At 38.9% G+C, this 18,203-nt stretch overlaps 1 protein-coding gene across 1 annotated transcript in view; it reads left to right on the top strand.

The window, feature by feature from the left end:
• Window positions 1–324: 324 nt before the first annotated feature.
• The window catches only part of RERG (RAS like estrogen regulated growth inhibitor), a 105,462-nt gene continuing 87,583 nt past the window's right edge, over window positions 325–18,203 (top strand). The window contains exons 1-2 of the mRNA XM_079714876.1: window positions 325–357; window positions 4,063–4,226. Of these exons, the coding sequence (XP_079571002.1) occupies window positions 4,166–4,226 (61 nt within the window). The 5' untranslated portion in view covers window positions 325–357; window positions 4,063–4,165. The remainder of the gene's footprint in view (window positions 358–4,062; window positions 4,227–18,203) is intronic.

Here is an 18,203-nt window from a genome sequence, read left to right on the forward strand (position 1 = left end):
TTTGGATGCTCGTACTCACCAGCCGGGGGCGGCCTCGCGGGAAAAGCCGGGCGCTGGCCCCGGTAGGGGGCGCCCGAGCGCCGCACTGCAGCATCCTGGCGGCCTCTCGGGCTGAGCTCGCGTCCTGCCGCAGTCCCTCGGCGGCTAGTCTGAGCGAGTGGCGGCGAGGAGATCCTGGCCGCTCCGCCAGCACTTGCCGCAGCTGCCGCCGCTCCCACCCGCGACCGCAGCCCAGCAGCTGGGAAACGGCCCCCCGCAGACTGGGCTGCGCAGCGTGGGAGGGTTAGCGGTCCCGGAGGACCGATTCCGAACTTGCAAGGGGACCGCGGCTCTCCCGGGCCTGGAGAGTATGAACAGGTGAGTGTCACGCACGTGCCCAGGTGGCTCTTTCGGGATTGCTTCCTGCAGACCCTTTCGAGCCCCCGAACGCTCGGCCTCTGGGGCGGTCCTCCTGGTCACTGGGTCCTCCCAGGCGGGGGTTGTGGGTCACCGAGAGGGAGATGTGAGCGCCGGCGCCCAGAGCGTGACAGCGCCCTCCGTCCGAGCTGAGACCGAGAATGCCCTTTTGACTTAGGCTGCATTTGCTCCCTAGGTCGAGAGCAAGTGACCTGCAGTCCACGATGCGCTTGTTTATCATTCCAGGATACCTGTTGCTTTCCGAGCAACGGTATAGCCAGGGGTCTCGTACAATCATCCTCATTCCTGTGCGTGCTGCGTTGTGATAAGATAAGGGAGAATTTCTGACAATGAGACCAGGAAAACTTGATTTCAGAGCTAGAGAAGGAGCGGCCCAAAGAGAATCTCATTCCCACGATCAGACTAGTTTCTTTGCTTCCCTAAACACCTGCACTTTATTTTGATGAGACCATAAATATAGAAGTTACAAAACTATTACCGTATAAAGATGCTTCCTTTTTTTTTTTTTCCAAAAGGAACTAGAAAGCATGGACCTTGATAAGTATAATAGTCTTGGGATTGATCTATTACGGATAAATCATTATTTTTAAATAAATATGAAAATCGGGTTATTAGTGAACTAGATGTCATAGGCCTATTGAATTGTAAGCTCCTTGAAGGTGGCCATTTAGCATAAATGTGGGATGAATCAATGCATGCATTAATGTGACACAGAATTTGGAGTCTTGCTTTTTTTCTTTTCTTCTTCTTTCTAAGCTTTCTTTTGGTACCTTTATGTTTAGGAAAAACCTTTAATCTCTTAAATACCTAAGTGTGATTTTAGCTTTAGGGGTGATTAGAACTGAGAAGTTTTTGTCCTAATAAAGCACTGTCCATGTAAAAAGTGAACGGCAGCTTCAAGACCCAGCCAGAATATTTCTGCACAACAACATGAAAAAAAATGTTTTGTTCGATCCGTGTTATGGAAGGTCTTGGATCATGAATTATTTTGAACATCAGAGACTTGACAACAGGTCCCTTATTAAAACAATTTACACATTTATCTTTGTTTTCTATTTTTATCAAATGTAACTTTTCACATTTTCATGGGAGAAAATGTTGAAGGATATATGTCAGTTTTGTGTCTTCCTTTAAGGGATTTTTCTAAACACAACCTAAGATTTACAATAACTAGCTGCATCTTTATTAGGTTATGTATGAAAATTTTAACCTACACAATTTTTCTTTCTTATGTGACATTCCTATGCCTCTGAGGCCATTTGGGAGTTACTGAAAATTTTAACTTAACAAATGTTTTGTTTTTTTCTTTTTAAACCACATTTGATGGCTACTTTCTTGAGGCATAAATCAGATAGTAAATTATTTGGATTTTTATGTGCATGGGAATGAACCGTTCTGTATGAAATAACAAATTGTTGTTTATACAAGCTCCAGACACATGCATGTTCTATATTTCAAAGAAATGCTTGCCATTCTTATTCGGAATTTATTTAGTTAATACATCTCGATACATTATGCTTCTGTGATGCTTCTGTGCTGAACCACTGAGCCTTAAGCACAGAGGCCTTTTCTTTTTTTTTTTTTTCTTTTTGATCTTCAAATTTTTTTAGATTGTATCTTTTTCTTTTTTTAACATCTTTATTGCACTGTAATTGCTGTACAATGGTGTGTTAGTTTCTGCTTTATAACAAAGTGAATCAGCTATACACATACATATATCTGCATATCTCCTCCCTCTTGCGTCTCCCTCCCACCCTCCCTATCCCACCCCTCTAGGTGGTCACAAAGCACTGAGCTGATCTCCCTGTGCTATGCAGCTGCTTCTCACTAGCTATCTATTTTACATTTGGTAGTGTATGTATGTCAATGCCACTCTCTCACTTCATCCCAGCTTACCCGAGGCCTTTTCGTAATGAATGCATATAAAATGACAAATAATGAAATTCTTTTTATCTTTACCCAAAAGTGTGGGACTGGACAAATTACAGATGTAAAAGCTTCTGGTTTTTGTACTATTAATGACCACTAGGGAGTTTGTTCATTATTGGGATGAAGTAAACAACAGCCAATGTTATTGTTGACCTTTCTGTCCTTCGGAGGAAGCTCTGGACTGTGGAAATCAGCAAATACAAAATTTGTGAGGTACAGGTCCATAGTTTAGATGTGTAATGAAGGAGACGATTACACGTTAACGTCTTTGCAGAAACACGTTTTCAGAAGGACTTTTACTTTTTTCTTTCTCTGGAAAAGCTCTTTTTGAAAATTTGTAGATGCCAAAACTCTGGCAGGAACAGTTCATGTGTTTAGATAACAGACTTGAAAGTGAAGTCTTGTATTTAGGTTGAAAACATCGATAGCAGAAGTTCAGAATAGGGGAGCCTGCAATTCACGTGAAAAATGGGAGCCTTAATATGAGTGTGCTGAAATATAACTACAGTGCCAGATGAAGAAGAGGAAGACTCGTATGAAACTTTTGCTGGGTCATTTGTCAGGTCATATCTCAAGGGGCGAATGCAGAGGATGCCACATTTTTAGAGTGATTAAAATGGCAAATACCAGAGAAGAAAGCTGCACATGGTGAGGAGGGAAGGTGAGGGTCAAAAAAACATAAACAAGAACAGATGTCCCATGAAGAACCAGGAAAGATGACTGGGTCTCATTTTCCTAGAAAGTAGACATCTAGAATGGGGCAAAGGTTCCTAATAGCTGCTTGGCTACTTGAAGGGCTCTCAGTGAAAGAAAAGAAAAAGTTGATATAATGCTTCTCTCCTCCCCCCATACCTGGAAGTGATAAATTAGACCCAGAATGGTTGTTAGATGGTTGTCTGATCATAAAGGAAGGCTGGATGGATTTTTCTGTTGACTCCAAGGCTATTTCCAATTTTACATTTTCATGGTACCAAGGACCTAAGTGTCTCTCCTAAAGCATCCAACTATATAAAATGTGCTTACATTGTATATCATGTCATTTCCCAAGTGTCAGGACAGTACCATAAACTAATTTACTTGAGGTTGTCATAGAAAAGGAATCAGAAGCCAGCACATGGCATTTATCCTTTGTGTACCAGGGCATTGTGCCCAGAAAAATATAAAAATATTATCTAGATGTTATATATCAATTTTGGATCATGGGTATCTGTCACATGACTCAACCATGTGATCTAGTGTGAACGGAGATAAAATTTAAACCTTGGAATGCAAATTCAATCATATTACAATGGGATACACTAATATGAATGTGTATTATTCAGCCCAAAGGGAAATAACAGTTCTAAATGTGACTCTCCCCATGTGTGTATGTATATTGGATGTTTACAGACATATGGTAAATACATGTATTCACAGGCAAGTATTTGTTATCAATTACTGACAAAAAACATTCTTTGAGAAAGTACTTTTGAAAATGCTATCTTGTGTAAAAATGCATTTTTTAGAACCAAACAGATCTATGAGCAAGTCCTGGATCTATCACTTTTTAGTTGAAGGGTTTACAGTATATTGTTAGAACCCTCTCGCAGGATTGTGGTGAAGATCAACAGGGAAGACGCTGATCGAGTGAATGGTGCTGGCACATAGGAGATGCTTTAATAAATATGAGTTTCTTTCTCCAGTCAGTTATGAATTCCCAAATCTCTTTTGTTGAAGGATTGCTGATTTACAATGATATGGTGAAACCAAGGGCTGGAACGAAAAAGATCTTCTCAGCTCTTTAGTTTGAACCACAGTGAATTGTCTACCAGCAGCCGGCATGGCTAAAAGTTCAGAGGTCAAACTGGCAATATTTGGGAGAGCAGGCGTGGGCAAGTCAGGTAAGATTTTTGTGGTGGCTGTTTGTGTGTGTGTTTGTGTGTGTGTGTGTGTCTCTCTCCTGTTCTCCTGTGTTGCTCTTTTAGATGAAGCCTCTTTCTCTTTATCTGAAATTTTCATTTTGCATAACCAGGTTTTAACGTCCTCTTTTGCTTCTTTATGGTAAAGAAGCTCCGCTGGTAATACACAAGGCAGTGGATACATCACAGGTCTTGGTATTCTGAGGAAGGATGTTCAACTTCCAAAGAAATCAGACTGTAGAAATTAAAAAATACATTGGCTCTTTTTTTCTCTATATGAGATCTTGAGGGGCCAATGTAATATCTCATCAGTCTTGATATTTTCAGCAACTGGCTCAGTGTCAAGCATGTGTTGGGTGCTGAATACACGCTTGCCGAGGGAATATATCTTTACAAGAAACAGAATTGTATTATCACCCAACACGTCTAAAATTGGGGAGGACTGGTGTAAGCTGGGGCGTGTGTGACCTCAAGTAAGATAGCTATTGCCGGAACCTCTGGGGTGAATTCAAATGATCCAGTTGTGGCCCACATTGGTAATCCAGAGGCTTTTGTATTTCACACCTCAGTAAAGGTTTGCAGACCTTTAAGATGAAGGGTGAAATGGTGGAAGTGAAAATGTATCTAATCCAATTTGAGAAATGGATCTCAGATTTTATAATTAAATGTTAAGTACATGTTGCTGAAATATCAGGGCAACGTGGTTTTTCAGATAACGTTGCTTTGATCTCTCACTGGAGGAAAGACTCATAATTGACTTTGCCCATTGAGCTCTTGGTTCTCAGGAAAGGACTCAAACAGACACCTAGTAGGTGTGTGTTTGTAGAGGGAAACCCATTCGGATCATCCAGTACAACAAGTCATCCACATAATCTTAAACAAACACGCATGAGCAGCTTTTAATTCTGTGACCAGCCTCTCTTTCCAAACCGGCTCTGTGGTATAATTTCAGCAGTAAATCTTCCCTATTCTAAGTTCTAAGTCTTCCTCTCTCTCTCTCTCTCTCTCTTTTTTCTTTTTATTTTCTCAAGAGGGCTCTTTTCTCAAGAGGGCTCTTTTCTGCAGACACCCTTTTCTCCTGCTTGCCACTTGCTCTGGCCTCTGGCAGAAACCAAGCAAAAAAAATAGATAGTTGACAAGGCTAAGAAACTGCCAGCCTTCAGGAGATCGAAGATGGTTAAACTCCTCCCTATTAATCTCCTCAGTGTTTCCTGATGGCGTGAGAACAAACAATTTCTGTAGCTGGTGGAAGGCTCTGGAGAATGAGGAAACTGTCCCAGTGAGTGGAGGATCAAGGCGATGCCTTGTGTGGGAAGACGTGTTCTGACAAGAGCTGGTCTAAATTTTTCATGACCGAGGGATCTAGACTTAGAGCTCAGTGTTTAACATTCATGCATGCAACATTTAACACAGGCAATAAGGGAAGGGGAATTTTTAACCTTATATCATTTACCAAAATAAACTCTGCCTCATTTGAAAAGTGAAACATAAAAATAAAAATCCAGTGGAGAGAACCACTTAACTCTATGTACCGTATACCCGCTCTTTTTCATCTGTATTATCTCAGAGCAAACTGGGTGTCTCTTCCTGTCAAGGCTGATCCATCAGTTAGACCTCAGTTTCCTTTGTCTTCCCCCAAGTTGTGTCAATTATTTCTTCAAGGATTCTTCTCATTCTCTACTGACCTTTTCCCCTTGAGCATTTCTTTGTCCACTACTCCATCTTTTTCTTTTCTCCAAGGTTATTGAACTTGGGCTCTGCCCTCAATGTCTTAACTTTTTGGGACTTCCCATTCATTGCTTAAGCATGGCAATCTTCCACTGTGATCATGCTGCTGAAACTGCTTTTGTGAGGGTCACCACAGCTCAATAACCGATCTAATGAATCTTTCTCAGTTCTGGTCTTCTTAGAACTCTTGTTACTGTTTAACATAACCACTTACGCTTTCCTAAAATTCCTTCCTTCCCAGGCTCCAATGACGTCACACTTCTTGGCTTTCCCGCCACCTCTCCATTGACCCTAAGCAGCCATCTTCATGCGCTGCTTTTTATTGGCCTACTTCTCTCAAAGATTGGGGCTCTCAGGTTCTACATATCATCCTCTTGTCCTCTCACTGCAGACCCTCTCCCTAGGGGAAAGCCCTCATGCCCAGAGCTGAAGATGACACCTGCACACAGAGTCCACATTCTGTTGACCTTGGTTTTAATTTATGGAAAGTGCAGAAGTTGAACTTGTTCATTTAGGTCCTTTCCAGCTCGAAAATGTGATGACTCTTGATTAATGACTCTTCTTTGGACTGGTTTTCCTGTCCACCTTATATACATTCTACCATGCGTGTTTATTTTCATTTAGGTGAAAATGACAGTGATAGACCACATGCCTTTAAACAATTGCCTTTTTGTCTGTCATCTATAAACAGACAGTGTTTTCCTATTTCAACATGAGACTGTTTTCCTGAGACCTTGTAACCACACCTCCCGTTTATAAAGTAGACTGGTTTGACTTATGCATGGGAGACAGTTCTGAGACCTTTTCCCATAATTCAGTGAAAACAACCATAGAGTACTTCATATCTTATCTCTCAATTTTGAAACCAAACTGTGAATTCACGTTTATACTAGTTCTTAATTAATATGGATACCTCTGCCTAATCATTGTATCCCACCTTCGCCTTCCTATTGTACAGATTCAATTTGTCTTATAAGTAATTTTTGTTTTTTTAAGTCTGCAAGAAATTATACCTGCTGGAATGTAACTACAGCTCCTCACTTACTCAAATGCCTCCCCCAAATGGTCATGATCCACCCGTGGGCTCAAACAATCCATTTCTCACCAAACATTCCTGAGAAGGGGCGGCAGCTTGTGATCTTGGAGTGGTAGAAACTGAGCACCTCTGATTTGAACCTGGGTCTGTGTGAATTGCTTCAGAGGCTTCAAGCCTTACCTGGCCCATCTGCTTTCCTGCACACTCAATACCAATTTGGAATTTGGGGTAAATAAGACCATATTGGCCATTTGCTAATGGAGTCAAGAACAGGAGTCCTGGAGTCACACTATTAGGTCTGGCTCCCAGTTCTACACTTTATTAGCTGTGTGAATTTAGCAACTTTAACAAGGTACTTAAATTTTCAATTTCTGCAATTATATGAAGGATGTAATAGTGCCTATTTCAAAGAGTTGTCGTTAGGACTGGCTGAGTTATTACATGCAAATCTCTTAGAACAGTACCTGGCACATATTAAGTGCTCAAGTATATTCGTTTATATTATTACAATTTTTCAAAGTATGCTCTTCTTCACTTGTAAGTTGTCTAGTGAAACCATACAATCAAAGATATATCTACATTCAAGTGGATATTTGGGTTTTCAGTAAAAGTCAGAAAGCCTATAAGAAAAAATTTTGTATTGCTGCTCAGCACACCCTAAACACACACACACACACACACACAGACACACACACTTTCTCAGTCTCTCTCTTTCTATTAAATCCAGAGTCTGGTTTATGTCAATTACAGCTTGACCGCTGCTGATCATAACAATACTTCTCCTGGCTAATATCTTGGAAATCTTGGAAAAGCAGCCAGAAGTATTATGGTGTCATCAATAAATTAACACCGTTAAATTTGCAAGTGCTTCTGGTATGTGGTAGATGGTTTCCTAAGCCCAGGTAACAGATAAGCCTTCCATGTTTAAAACAGAATTTAACGTTAACCAGAAGTCTTTGGTTGACAGGTTGACATTAAAAGCGTCAGCACAGGCGAAATTTAATAATGTGTTCATTACAAAACATGTCGGGTATGTGTACATGTGTATGTATATTGCAGTATTTACAGGGTCTTTTGTATCAGGAGGATTCTTCTTCCTTCTGTCTAGTTTTGGCAGTTCTTGCAGTTCTGTCTTCAAGTTAGCTTCCTGGCTTGGCGAGCTTGCTGGTTCAGCACGGGGAACACTGTGTGGAATCTTTAAAGTGGAGATCCAAGTTTTCCCAGCCCTTTGCTTCTTCTCTTGCCCCAGCAGGGTAAACGTTTCCCTTCTCTGGCTAAGGGTAAGGCAGCCAGTAATAACACGGCATGTAGGGCATAGATTTCCTTACTCGTGTGTGCCAGCCTGTAATGTGGCAGGCTCCAAGTAATGAAAGCAGAAAGACCTGCCATAAAACCTAGAATGCACACCATATTTATGTAAATGCTTCCTGGATTCACATTATTCGAATGTGTAGTAAGTAGGAGGAGTCGAGAGAAAAACAACTGAAATTTTCAGTTGCATTTCACAGTTGACATTCTCATTTTAGGACTGAAATATTGTGTGCCATAGCTAAATATATTTCTTGAAAGGGATAGTCTCAAAGTTAATGGAGTAATGCTATTCTCTGATTCAAAAGCCAATTGACGCACTCGTCCGTGAAGGCTTAAGTTCATAGACTCAGATGGCTGGGCTATGAATTGGGTGCCAAACACAAACAAGCATGTGATACAGTTTCCCTTGGCACAGAGAGATTTCGTTTTTCTTCCTTTTTCTTATTCTTGTTTGCTTTTCCCCCTCTCTCTCAATTATGAAAAGTTTTTAAAAGCCTTTTTCATTTTATTTTCAAGTGGGACAGGCAGGGACAATTCTGATTTTAAATGTGACTTTTCCAATGAGCACCAGATACTGCTTTAACATATATGTTTCTTTATGGCTGAGTTATGTTTATGAGATCTCATATATATTAAATAAAGACAATATCAATAGCAACTTAGGTAGGTCAATTTCCTTATGCTCTAGAGCTCAGCTTTGTGTTTTAGAACTTTTTCTTTACCCAAGTAGCTATACCAGTTCGTTCCCTTCATTTATACTTCATGGTGTAGTATGATGCTTCTTAAACATTGTCTTCAAAATACTTCTAAAAGAAGGAGGAGAAAGATCTAGGGGATTGGGTCATGCAAGCATCTCATTACAATCATGTAATTATTTTGCATGTTTTATTACTTATAGAAATATAGGCAAATTTTAATATTGATCCACAATATGTCTATGTTTGTTTGAACATAAAAACAATGTTATCCCCAAATCAGTGACTAAAATGGACTCTTCAGGAAGATATAGCGAATTGATCTGTGGCTTCAATAATGCCTGGGCTTTGGGTCCAGTTTCAGGACCACAAGCAGAGGAAATAGCCTCAGCTGTGTGCATCACATGAATGTGAGCACTGGCAATGGTCCTGTACCTCACTTTTTACCTACTTAATTTGCCAAGCAGCTCTTCAAGTTCTCGTTTATTCTTGTTCTAAGATTATACAGTATAATATTAATGGTAATTTTTCTTTAAATATTTGTTTAGGTAAAAAGAGGGGCAGGCTGTGTTTCAGGTGGGTACAGAAGTTCCACAGCTCCTGGAAACGTGTGTGTGTGTGTGTGTGTGTGTGTGTGTGTGTGTGTGTGTGTGAAGAAGGCTTTCCTAAGTGGTTGTTGAAATTTAAAGATTACCGGAAATCAGGTCCATTGGTTCCTGTGTAGATGGTGGTTAGAGAAGTAATTGTTTTTTAATAGACTGGGCCAAAGGGAGGAAGGTGGCATTGAGACAAGTTTGGATAATGCTGGAAAGATAGCTGTTCTCTTGTCATAAAATACGGTGATGTGGTTACCTGTGGCTTTCAAGCATTTATACCTTCCTTTACCTGCAAAGATAGAAAAGCAAAAAGAGACAAACAGCCGAAATGAGTTTATTTTCATTTGATTCTTCCACCCCAAGAGGAATAAAAGGGTCTTTTCAAAGTGCAGGTGTATACCTATGGATATGTACAAAAAGTCAGACTTCTGTGCTAGGTTTAAGTCATGCAGACTTTTCTTGCATGCCCAGGAATCTAAACAAAGATGAGGAATCGTGCTTATAAGTACTTAGAAAAAGAAAGGGAAAGGAAAGAAAGAAGAGGAAAGAAAAATTAAAAGAATCAAAATCAGTAGTTTATTGGTGGGTAAACATTTTTGTAGGCTGGCAGTGGCCAATTTTTAAGCTTTTCTCCCAAGAAAAATATAATTAGGAAAGAAACAATACTGGAAAACAAAACAAAATCAAGAGCTGTTTTTCAAAGTCAGAAGGACATATCTCTGTCTCTGCTTTTTTTCTGCTGGGATGTATTATCAAAATTCAATTGTCCTTAATTTTTATCTGATGGCTAATTTATTTATTGAAATATTTTGCTGTAGTTTAATTATCAGTTACCAATTGGTTCCATTTTGATCTTGACTTATTTTCTTGGCAACGGACAAAGACTAAATTTGAGGGAGGGAGTGAAGAAAATTGTAAATCATCCTTGTAATTCCCCTTTTTATTACTGGTATTTCTCCAACTCATGGGTTTGGGGAAATCAGCCAAATTTTCAAGGTGGTACTGGCCTTGAAGCCAAAATTCCAGTGCAAACGCATCCCTATTGCTCCAGCTGCCTTTAAAAATTGATGTGGTTTCAGAAAAACAGCCATAATTTCTTCCATCCCATTAAAAATGAAAGTAGTTATATTATGAAGACAAGGCAGCCTGAAATAGGTAATTTCAGCCTGGAATAAGCAAATAGGTAAGGCTCCTATACATACACATGAGAGAGATTCTTACCTAGATCACCCAACTTATTGGAGCCGCAGCCAAGTCTAGAATCCCAGTTTATGACTGTGCAAGGCTTTTGCAACTTTGCTACTAAGGGTTTTCATTTTGTATCACCCTGTTCCTTTCAAACACCTTTTATTGGGAAATGAAATAATCATTAGAATTTTGTAATATGAATTTTGTAACAAAAAAATCTAAAGAGTTTTATTTTTGTAAGAAATTTCCAGTAATCAGTGAATTACCAATGCATGGCAAAGCCCCCTGGGAGTATGGGGTAAGTTGCCAATCAATACAACCAAGATTCTCAGCAACCTGTATATGTAGGAAATTTCCCCTGTAATGCAGTATTCCATTTGTTATAGCTTTAGATCAAGAGTAAGAAGACTGATGAATCATCTTCTACTAAAGGGTACATTTTCCATTGTTATCAAAAAAGAATATGATGCGCCATGTTCTGTCAGTATGATCTAATGAAAAAAACAAGTACCCAACCGAACCGAGTGAAAGGATTGGGGTTTAAACTTCACCTTCATCCCATCCATGACTCTCTCTTTTTATTCATCCATCAAATGATACTTTTATTTGCTTTTTTTTTACAGTGATGCAGGTTGGATAGGCTGTGAAGGTACTTTGAAAAGTTACAAGTGTGATATAAATATTGTCCTAATACTATCATGCTTTTATTATTGAAATCCGTGCAGTTCTTCCCCTGCGTTCCTTAACATTCATGTTTGGAAAAGCAGTATGGTCGGTTTCCTGGCTGTCCGTCACTGGAGGCTGGATGAACACGCTCAGGTCAGTAGTTGGCTATGAGTGTTCCTCCACTGAGTGTATAACGTTACAGACTATCCAGAGGTTGTAGATTCTATGCTGAAGGAATTTGCACTTTCAAATGTGTGAAATGAATAGACATTAAGTCAGGGTGTTTTTTTAGGCTCCATATGTAAGGGGGTCAAAAAAGGAGAAGAGTTAAGGAAAATAATTTGGACTTATGCCTTACTGGAGAAGGAAATATGGCATGTTATAGAACTTTTTGATAATCAAATCTTATCCTTATTAAAAAATTAAAGCTTTAAAACATTTACATATTTTTGATAGAAACATTTCTCAAAAAATATATAGATATATGTATCTATATGTTTCCCTATAATCTTAAACTATGTTTTTATTCATTCATTCAATTATTCATTCAACAAGTATCTATTGAGTGCCAACTCTGTGTTCTAGTATAGCTTGCACATAGTACAGGATTCATGTACATTCTAAAAAAGCAGAGTAGTAACTATTTCTGCTCATTATTATATTCCCAGAGCAGATGAAGACTGGTTCCTCAATAAAGTGAATAAACTGAGTTAGAGTCTGTGGTCTATACATGCTATATAATTTCATCAAGAATCATATCTTCTAAATGGTCTCTTTATTGTTGCCAAAGTGGTTTCCTCTCCTGCACTTGAATATCTCTGGTAACAGGAACTCAGCATGAGAAGAAATAGACCTTTCTATCCTTGGGCAGCTGTATCAGTTACAGTCTTCCAGAGAAACAGAACCGGTAGGACACACACACACACACACACACACACACATTACGTCTTTCTATATTTATTTGGGCTGGCAAGACTGAAATCTGTAGAGAAAGGTGGCAGGCTGGAAAGTCAGGGAGGAGTGAATGCTGCAAGCTAAAGGAAGAATTTCTTTCGCTCTGGGAAAGCTCAATTTTTGCACTAAAGGCCTTCCAGTAATCAGATAAGGTCCACCCACATCATTCAGGCTAATCTCTTTTGCTTAAGGTCAACTGATTGTAGATGTTAACCATATCTACAAAATACCTCCACAGCAACTCCTACAGTAATATTTGATTGAATAACTGGGTCCTAGAGCCCAGACAAACTGGCACATAAAACTATCACAAGTCTTCCTGTCTGTTACTTTACCTTCTTTGCAACCAAAGGCTGTTCATCAGTTTCTACTCACTGACTTTAACCCCTTCAAGTTCCACAGAGCACTTTAAATTCTTCTGCCTTATGACAGCCCTTAACGTATTTGAAGATAAACCAGCATGCCTCCACCCATGCCTGAGTTTTCTTTTCCATTGTCTGGTTCCTCACAGTGATTTCATTTGCTCTGCAGAGATCACGGTTTCTGGTCACAGCATCATCCTTGCTGTTCCACTCCAGCTGTGCACTCCACGAAGTGTAGGGCTTGGAAATGAATGCAGGCATTTCAGGTGTGGGATGCCCAGACCAGATCAGAGCACAGCTGTGGTTTTGATACTAGATACTTTGCTTCTGCTAAGACATTCTAAGGTCACTGTTGCTTTCAGGGTGACAGTGGGTACAGTGTTGGCTCATGGGGTGTATACTGCAAATGAAGTCTTTTTCTTTAAATATATGCTGTTCCTGAGTCAAATCATCCCAAACTTGTACCTGAGTATGTGTATGTTTCATTCAGGTATAGAAGTTAATTTTTATCCTCTAAAATACTGTTTTGTTAAATTTAATTTATTCTTCTGGCTTGTCAGGAGCTTTTTGGATACAGCATGTGTATCATCCTTCTCTTCTTTCTGTCATCTAGAAATATGTTGGTTTTGGAACATTTTAGGCCCTGGATGCTCTTACTGAATCCTAGAATTTTCCACTTTGGTATTATTTAGCTCACTGAAACGATGAGGAATCCCAGTGAGTTTTTTGGATAATTTTCAGCTAGTAAAGAAAAACAAAGGTCGTTGACTCTTGGTGTGGGGACATTAACACCATATCACGTTACTTCCATGTTCATTAAATAAGTTCTGTTTAAATTTGCCATAAAATAGTTTGTCTGGGAGGAAGGCTTACACACATTCTTGTCTTACGATTCAAGGTATCTTGCTATATAAAGTGCATAACAGGGATCAACTTTTATTGGCCCACATATCTAGTCTTTACAGAAAGTCATTTTCCAGAGAATCATTCCAGGATATGTATGTTTCTGTGCTGAAATAGCTGAGTTTATGTGATGCAAATCAGAGCTAAATTTGGGAAAGAGTTTTCTTCCTTAGATTATACCGGTAGATATCAAACTTTAGCATGCCTCAGAATCACCTGGAGGACTTGTTAAAATATATATTTCAGGTCACCACCCCTGAGGTTCTGATTCAGCAGGTCTGTAGTAAGGCCAGAGAATTTGTATTTTTTAACAAATTCCCAGAGGATGCTGATGCTGCTAGTCTGAGGACCACATTTTGGAAACCACTGTTTAAGTTTTCTAAGTACTCAGTTTCCATTTGAAATAGGTGTTTTCGGCTTTGGAAAAGCATATAGCTTTTTGTGAGCTACATGTAATAAACACTGAGTGCCAGGCACTGTCATGGGTACCAATGATACAAGGGTAAATAAAACAGACAGGGTCTCTGCACTCATGAAATTAACATTCTAGCAGGAGTAGACTAGGCCAAAAATTACTCTACTGGGGCAGAGCAAATGTGAGCTTTTTCTGTGGTTCCTTAAGACTAGAATTTTTCATTCGCTTCATAGTAAGATAAGTTTTGTTTGAAAAAAATAAACTGTAAGCCTCAACAACTGTGACATGCTGAGCTTTGATTTTAAGATGATACTTTGAGCTATTTGGCAACAGTAGGGGTGTGTTGGGCTAAACTACAGTGTTAAGAGTCTGGGAGTTAAACATGGTCGAAGACCATGGTACCAAATATTCTACCGAGAGAAGTTAAGTAGACCACATAGGAATTGAACCTAATAAACTTGAGCTTATTAATACAATGCTCCATCAGTCAATTAAAGCCAATGTAGATTAGCTTTAATTAATATAAGATAGTTGTTCTTCCTCCAACATTTGGAAAAAAACAATTTTCAATTGCTTGCTGACAATGGCATTTATAAAACTTACACAATGGTTGTGTAGACAGAACTACAATATTGAGAAAAGTTCATAAGTTTCCACTGTTTTGGATAGAAAGATAACATCTTTTTCTCAGTGATGCATTTCCAGGTTTTTTTAAAAAATGTTTTTTAAAGTTCTCTTTTGCTTTATGCCGTTGGACAGTAACTTAAGTGGTGAAGCCAAAAATTAAAAAGTAAGAATAAAAATTGTGAATATTTGTCTGTCTGAAATGCATTTGACTTCTTTTTGCATTAAGGATCTTGTAAATTACAACTGAACCTAATAACTGAGCCAGCTTCCTAGTCATTTGGCAACATGTGTTGAGTTAGATGTTTTAAAGGAAGACTCAACCACACTTAGTAGTGTGAGTAATGGTTATCTGTTCCAATGCCTGGGACTATTTTTCCATTCACATATTTTATAATTGGAAACTATTTTTCTAGCAGTTTCCAAAAGAGGTGAAACCAAGAGCACAGTAACCATACATTTAAATCCTTGAGTCCCAAAATTTAACCCATGATTTCTTAATGTCTCCTACTTATCAATTTACAAATATTTATGAAATTCCTCCTATGTTCCCAATTCTTCCCCTCTCTTCATCCTCCCACCATATGCCTAATAACATGCCAATATTTGGGGGGAAGTCCAGAGAATTATATGATTATCCTTGTCTCAGGGACCTTAGTGTTTTGTTGAGCCTTATGACTTGCAACTAGAAATCAGCTGGTGATGGTTTCCAGCACAATGATTGATTTTGACAAATTTGCATCTTGAAATATTTTTAGAAAATTGTCAGAGTTGCAAAAACAAACAGAGAGCTCTTGTGTACCCTTCACCTAGCTTCCCCCAATGATTAACACCTCACATAACCACAATACATTATCAAAACCAGGAAACTGACATAGACCCTGTATCAATTGTATGACATGGTTACAACTAAGCTGTAAATATTAGAGTGATTGATTTTTGACTCAGTTCAGGCTCAGGACCCTTTTGAAAAGACAACAGCGATACAGAAGGAGAGACTTCAATTGTTTTAAAATTAGTCATTATTTATTTTACAGTCTGTTTGAAACAGGCTTTTAATAAAGACTATGGACTGTAATTTTGTTTGATATGTGTCTTACATATGGAATTTATGGAATTGATGAGGTTTAAGTTTCCTCCTCCATCAATTTTTGGGGGTATTATTTTTGTTAAGAAAAGTGCATCATTTGTTCCAAGCAGTGTCCCGCAAACTGGAATTTGCCATCTGGATCCCCAGAGTGTTCTGTAACACAGTCCTCTGTCCCCTGTATTTCCTGTAAATACAGGAAATTGGTGGTTAGACCCAGAGGCTTCATTTTATTCAGGTTTTTTAGTGTTGTTTTTTTGTTTTTTTGCAAGGTGTTATTGTGTACTTCTGTCACTCAATGTCTGGTAGCAATTGAAGCTCATTGTCTAGAGTAGACTTTCTAGAACAGCACTGTCCCACAGAAATTTCTGTGGTGATGGAAGTGTTCCATATCAGTCTTTACTTATTAGCGGGAATATTTTTATAAGGAGAAACTTCCTCTTAACAACTGTGTTGCTACTGTGAGGTTCAGTTTATATAGAAAAGACAGAAAAATTGTTTAATTCTTACTCTCTATTATCAGCTGTCAAAATAATAAGTTGGTTCCTTAGCATTCTCCAAAAGTGATGCACCCTCATCCTCATGTTTTTTGTTGTTGTACGTCGTCATAATTTACATTTTAATTTATTGTAGTTATTCTTGTTGAGACTCAAATTGGTCAATCCTTGGCCAGAGGGGGTTTATTCAAATGAATCTCATCATGGGTTTTCAAAAGGTGAAATTCAATAAGCTATTTACTATCAGAAATTTATTTTTTGAGATCTGTGCAAGTTAGTATCTTAAACTGTACACAAGACACTGTTCTAGCAGTTGAGTTCAGGCCATAAATGCTATAAGAGTCAACAAGAGGGAGAGAAATCAGTGGGAAATACTTGGGGAAGCTTTGAGGGAGGCGGTGGGAGACTGAAATACCATACGTTCAGTGAGATTTTAATGGTTCCCTTTCATTTCTTATCTTTCAAAATTATGATGTTTTCTTCATACCAATGCACATATGTCATTAATATTGGAATTAGGAGGTGAAAAAGGACAACCAAGCAATAAATGAAAGGGATAGGAGCTAATTGATGCTTAGGGAGGGTGAAGAGCTTTGGGCATCCTGCTGATTCAGTTGCATGAAAAGCCCCTTTAAATCTCCCCAGAGCCAGCTTTTCAGTCCTCATTTCCCTTCAGTGGCAGGAACACAGGTTTGGAGCCTGACAGGCCATATATTAACTGTGTGTGTGGTCAGCTTACTTAACTTCAGTGCACCCCAGTTTCATCTTCAATAAAATGCAGAAGATAATAACCATCTTCTATGAGGGCTGTTGCATGCCAAACCCATATGAGATCTGATGATAACCAGCAATTGCAATAATTAACTAATGTTTATAGCATTGACTATAAGCCAACCGCTGTTATAAGACTTGACACATATGAACTTACATAATCATAACCACTCCTCTATGAATTGACCCTGTTATTATCCCTTCTTTACAGATGAGGAGCTTGAGGAGGGCGTAAATAACTTGCCCAGGGCCTTACAGGTAGAGACGGGACTCTAGCAGAATTAGGATTCAAACCCAGGCGGTTTGCCTCTGGTGTCTGTGCTTTTATCCACCGTACTCGGAAAATTTCCAACAAAATGCAGAGTTGTAGATGCTCAGCGATTGCCTTCTTCCCTTCTCCCTCTCTTGTCTTCTCTTCCTGTTACTTGGGAACATTCATTTCGGTTAATCAGTATCCATGAAAAGTACTTTACTTCACTAGAACCATTACTAGGGAAAAGGAGGAACCAGAACAGAGGAAACGGTGCTTAAACTACCAAGAGATCTTCTAGCTTTATATTACACTTTTCTTCAGCTCAGTTTTTAAAATAATATTTCTATTCCAAATTCTGCCTATGATTTCATGCTGAAACCACTTATTGGGCTTTCGAGGCACAGCTGTATGCGAAGGAGGTGTTACGGGAGAAAGGCGGAAGTTGTACAGAAAGATGGGCGAGCTTAGCACTGAATATGTGAAAAATGCGAAGCGTGTTAAACATCTTCAGTGGGAAGGGAGGACACATTAATAATTTGACCTGGAAGAGCCCCAAAACCAAAACTCAGAAGCTATTTAAAAATGTGAAAGTCCTAGGATGTCAACATTGAGGAAAATATATAGTCAAGTCAAAAATTTTAAATGATGGGGTGTGTTAAAAATATTGGATTGCAGAGAGTTGCTTCATTATTTATCACAATAAGAGGGTGTTTTTTTTCTCCACTGAAATGCAAGATGTTCTTGTGAACCAAATACCTGGAAGAATTGGGCTCCTACCCAGGGCAAAATGCCAGAAGGCTTCAAACATTTTATGAGGGCAGATTGGATCCCATCAGATAACTGGAAATCTTTTATCTGCTATGAATAATTCAT

Source organism: Hyperoodon ampullatus, assembly GCF_949752795.1.
Source record: "Hyperoodon ampullatus genome assembly, chromosome: 11".
NCBI classification, from domain to species: domain Eukaryota; kingdom Metazoa; phylum Chordata; class Mammalia; order Artiodactyla; family Ziphiidae; genus Hyperoodon; species Hyperoodon ampullatus.